Source organism: Aplysia californica, unplaced genomic scaffold, assembly GCF_000002075.1.
Source record: "Aplysia californica isolate F4 #8 unplaced genomic scaffold, AplCal3.0 scaffold00402, whole genome shotgun sequence".
Classification (NCBI taxonomy): domain Eukaryota; kingdom Metazoa; phylum Mollusca; class Gastropoda; order Aplysiida; family Aplysiidae; genus Aplysia; species Aplysia californica.
The window spans coordinates 495,299-496,382 of NW_004797672.1; the positions used below are offsets into that span (position 1 = coordinate 495,299).

The window sequence follows — 1,084 nt, forward strand, 5'->3', positions numbered from 1 at the left end:
ACATACACACACACACAAACGCACACACACCAAAAAAAAAAGCAAACAAACCCTCACCGAGGCCCAGAAGGTTCTTCAGCGTGTTCTGCACATTCTTCGACTCGCCCAGCACGCGGTAAATCTCGTTCATGCGAGGAAAGACTCCCGACACCCGGGGTGTGTCGAACAACGTCTGGAAATGGCTGACGATGCTCTCCAGGGTGGGTCGGGACACGTCCTCCATCACGGTCTAGGGGAACCACAAACAACGATTTCTTTCTTAGAATTACAAAGTCATTTTGTAACAGACTTTTTAGGCTGTTTTGAGTTAGGAATTTGAGTTATTATTATGATCATGAGGTCAGAAACCAAAGGCGAGGCGCGCTGACAAAAAAGAGCTACTTCTCGCAAATCCACGAAGGAAAATATCGGCCCCAAATCAAGGGCCATATTTATAGATTTTAAACCAATGCCATTTTCTTCAAATTGAACATGTCTTTTATCATTTTATACAAATAAATCGTAAAAACTCAACCTGAAATTTTGATGTACTTATTTCCTATTTCCATCGGGCAAGAAGTAACTCATTTCGTCAGCACGCCTCAAAAATGTTCTATATTATGCTCTATCAAAATTGCAGGATTATTCTGAAACACTATCAAGACATTCAAAGAATTACATGTTCAAAAATCTTTGACATGTCGTTACCGGTTGTGAAGAATCATCTATTGTTTCTAGGATTTGAAAAATGTAATAAAAAGAATTAAACTGAAGGGAATCTTCAAAGTCAAATTTCTCAAAATTATGTACTGAACAGATAGAACTTTGCAATTCTAGGCTAGCGACAAATTTACTTAGATTATTTTAATCTTTCACTTTTCCTTATAAGCCTAATCATTTATCTATCAAATATTGTGCTCTCAACATTGAATCCTCCCCTCCCCCCCTCCTCCCGAAATATTATATTTATCCCCAAAATAGGACAATTCTCTCTCTTCATATCCTCCTTCTGTCTTGCTCTCCCTCTCTCTCTCTCCCTCCCTTTCTCTCCCTCCCTCCCTCCCTCTCTCTCTCTCTCTCTTTCTCTCTCCCCCTCCCACCCACC

The 1,084-nt window shown here is 40.2% G+C and overlaps 1 protein-coding gene across 1 annotated transcript in view; it reads right to left on the reverse strand.

Moving 5' to 3' along the window:
• LOC101853573 (centrosomal protein of 70 kDa) overlaps positions 1-1,084 on the reverse strand; it is a 26,404-nt gene that overhangs the window by 6,347 nt on the left and 18,973 nt on the right. The window contains exon 16 of the mRNA XM_035971235.1: positions 58-229. Coding sequence (XP_035827128.1) covers positions 58-229 — 172 coding nt within the window. The remainder of the gene's footprint in view (positions 1-57; positions 230-1,084) is intronic.